At 49.4% G+C, this 2,500-nt stretch overlaps 1 protein-coding gene across 1 annotated transcript; it reads right to left on the bottom strand.

Moving 5' to 3' along the window:
- Positions 1 to 351: 351 nt before the first annotated feature.
- LOC113802352 (SWI/SNF complex subunit SMARCC1) lies at positions 352 to 2,419 on the bottom strand. Its single transcript, XM_027352909.2, has 2 exons — positions 1,768 to 2,419; positions 352 to 671 (listed from the first exon to the last, which is right to left on the bottom strand). Exons 1-2 carry the CDS (start codon positions 2,335 to 2,337, stop codon positions 546 to 548), a joined length of 696 nt encoding a protein of 231 aa, XP_027208710.2. The 5' UTR covers positions 2,338 to 2,419; the 3' UTR covers positions 352 to 545.
- Between the last annotated feature and the right edge of the window lie 81 nt (positions 2,420 to 2,500).

The raw sequence follows: 2,500 nt of genomic DNA, 5'->3' as shown, positions 1-2,500 counted from the left end.
TAAAAGGATGAGGGAAGGAGGCAGAAGGGCAGGAGAAAAGACGGAATAAACAGGGTATGAAGGATGGACAAGGAAGAGTGAGTTAAGAGTAAATAACAGAGAGGGTGAAAGTAATACGAAAGAAAGAAAAATCTCTTTGGTACTTATTCCAAATACAAAATTAAATACAAACACCCCATGTAAGTGTTATAAAGTGTTATTTTTTAATTATTATGAAATCTGGCGAGAATCCTGCCATTCGTGTTTAGTGATTAAAATAAATCATTCACCCTCACAATTTCACGTAAATATGAGGTAATACAAAACAAATTCGCGGCCTTCCTCGTGGACGATGTTAATAAAAGACACACGTCAATGAAAATAATTATTTATATATATTTACATATAATACATAACAATAAACATATAAACACATTCAACACAAAACTATTTCTTTTTTAAAAGATCAAAAAAATAATCGAACAGCTCTGCCAACGCCACGGATCCGCAAGCAGCGTTGCCACTTCTGAGGTCGTCACAAGCCAGCACCAGTGTTGCCAAGGGCGTCACTCCTCGTTGTCACCCTCCTGTCTGTAGTGGGGGTCGGTAGGGCACCAGGGATCGCGAGGGGGGCGGGGTTGGCGAGGGCGCCGACGACCTTCCTGGGACGAGCCGGCAACTGGCGCCGCGCCCTGGGGAGGCAGAGGGATCGTCAGTATAAGAGGATGGGCGGATATCGATGTAATAAATAGATGATGGCGATGATAATAGCCGTAATAATGATGGCCGTGCTACTATCTAATAGTATTAATATTGAGATTATCATTGCTATTATCATTATTATTGTGATGATGATTATTAGCAATATTATTATAAGGATCATTATGATTATGATTATCATTTTTTTCATTATTATCACTTATCATCATTACTATAATCATTATTACTATATATTTACTGTTATCGTTAATGTTATTATTATCATAATCATCATCACCATCATTGTTATTACTATCATTATGATTATTAACATGAACATTATTATTGCTATCATTATAATCATCATTGCCATCGTAATCATTACCATAATTATACTCATTACCATAAAAACTAGTGCAGAAATAATTCGAATATTAAGAATGAAAAAAAAAAAAAATTAAATAATAACCATCAAACCTATTTCTGAAACAATATACAAAGAAAACATACTCAGGTAATTACATCATAAAGAGCAATCTGCAAATATGCTCGTTTGTCTTTCTGCGCGAGTGAAAAATCTTATATAGTTTACACAGAATTACATCTGGCTGTGCAAATACAGCGGAGGATATTCAAGCAGACCCTTGCGTTACGAGACACGCTGAATGCGTCCTGCGGTACAAAAGGATCACTGTAGACACACACACACACACACGCGCGCGCGCACACACACACACACACACGCACACACAGTGTATGCACACATATAAGTGTATGAATATAAAAATATAAATACATAAACACACACACCCACATTACACACAGTTACAAACACATACACGCATGCATACATGCCCACACTCACATACACATACATATTTGCCCAAACACAATCACAAACCCATACACTATATGTACACCTACACACACACATATACTTACAATTATTCACACATATACTCATGCACACACACACACACACACCTTCATGCACGTCTCCCTAACCACACGCACTCCGCGCGCGGGCGCGCGGGCGCGACGCCTCGAAGTCCGCGGCGCGCATAACAACGACCGAGTGACGTCACTGACCTGCTGCTGCGGCAGGAGCGGCGGCATCGACGCGAGGTTCCTCTGGGCGAGCATCTGCGCCAGCTGGTTGCCCTCCACGTTGCTGTTGCGCAGCTGGCTCTGCAGCGGGTGCGGGAGGGCGCCGGGGGGCAGCTGGTGGGGGGGCCCCGTCCTGAACGGCGGCATCGGAAGGCCTGGCATCGGGAGCTGCTGCGGGAGGGGGGGCATGGGGGGGCCGCCGGCGGGGGCGTGAGCGGGGGCTCTCATCCTGCGGGCGTCGCCGGGGTGCGGCTGGGCCCCGCCGGCGCCTCCTGCCGCGCCGCCCGCCTGCTGCTGCTGGCGGAGGGCGTCCCGCTGGCGGCGCCGCGCCCTTCGCTGCTGGTTCCTGCGCGTCCTGGCCAGGAGGCGGTCCAGCGAGGGCGGCGGGGGCGTGCCGCTCTCCATCAGGAGGTCCCGCAGGATGGACAGCAGCGTCGTCTGCATCCCACTGGCGTCCGGCATGCCCCTGGCCGCGCCCGCGCTCACGCCCATCAGCGCGTAGAGCACGATGTCCGTGAGGGCGTCCTGGTCGCTCTGGGCCTCACACTTCATGGCGCCGCGGGAGAGGGACAAGCACAATCACAGGCGAAGGCGGAGCGGCGGCGGACAGCGTCACAACGGCAGGACTTCCTCAAAGGAACTGAAGGACGCGCCTGTCCCTGCCCGGGCCTGCCCCCTCCCCCCGCCGCTCCCCCCCTCTCCCCCTCCCCCCTCC

The sequence above is a fragment of the Penaeus vannamei genome, chromosome 20, assembly GCF_042767895.1.
Source record: "Penaeus vannamei isolate JL-2024 chromosome 20, ASM4276789v1, whole genome shotgun sequence".
Lineage (NCBI taxonomy): Eukaryota > Metazoa > Arthropoda > Malacostraca > Decapoda > Penaeidae > Penaeus > Penaeus vannamei.
Note: the sequence above shows the minus strand (reverse complement) of the source record. Positions and strands in the feature narration are given on the sequence as shown.

Bases quoted from the DNA above. Each gene is read 5' to 3' on its own strand.
- LOC113802352 (XM_027352909.2), bottom strand. From the start codon at position 2,337: ATGAAGTGTGAGGCCCAGAGCGACCAGGACGCCCTCACGGACATCGTG. The intron at 672-1,767 runs GTCAGTGACGTC...CTGCCTCCCCAG, and splicing joins CGCTCCTGCCGCAGCAGCAG to GGCGCGGCGCCAGTTGCCGG.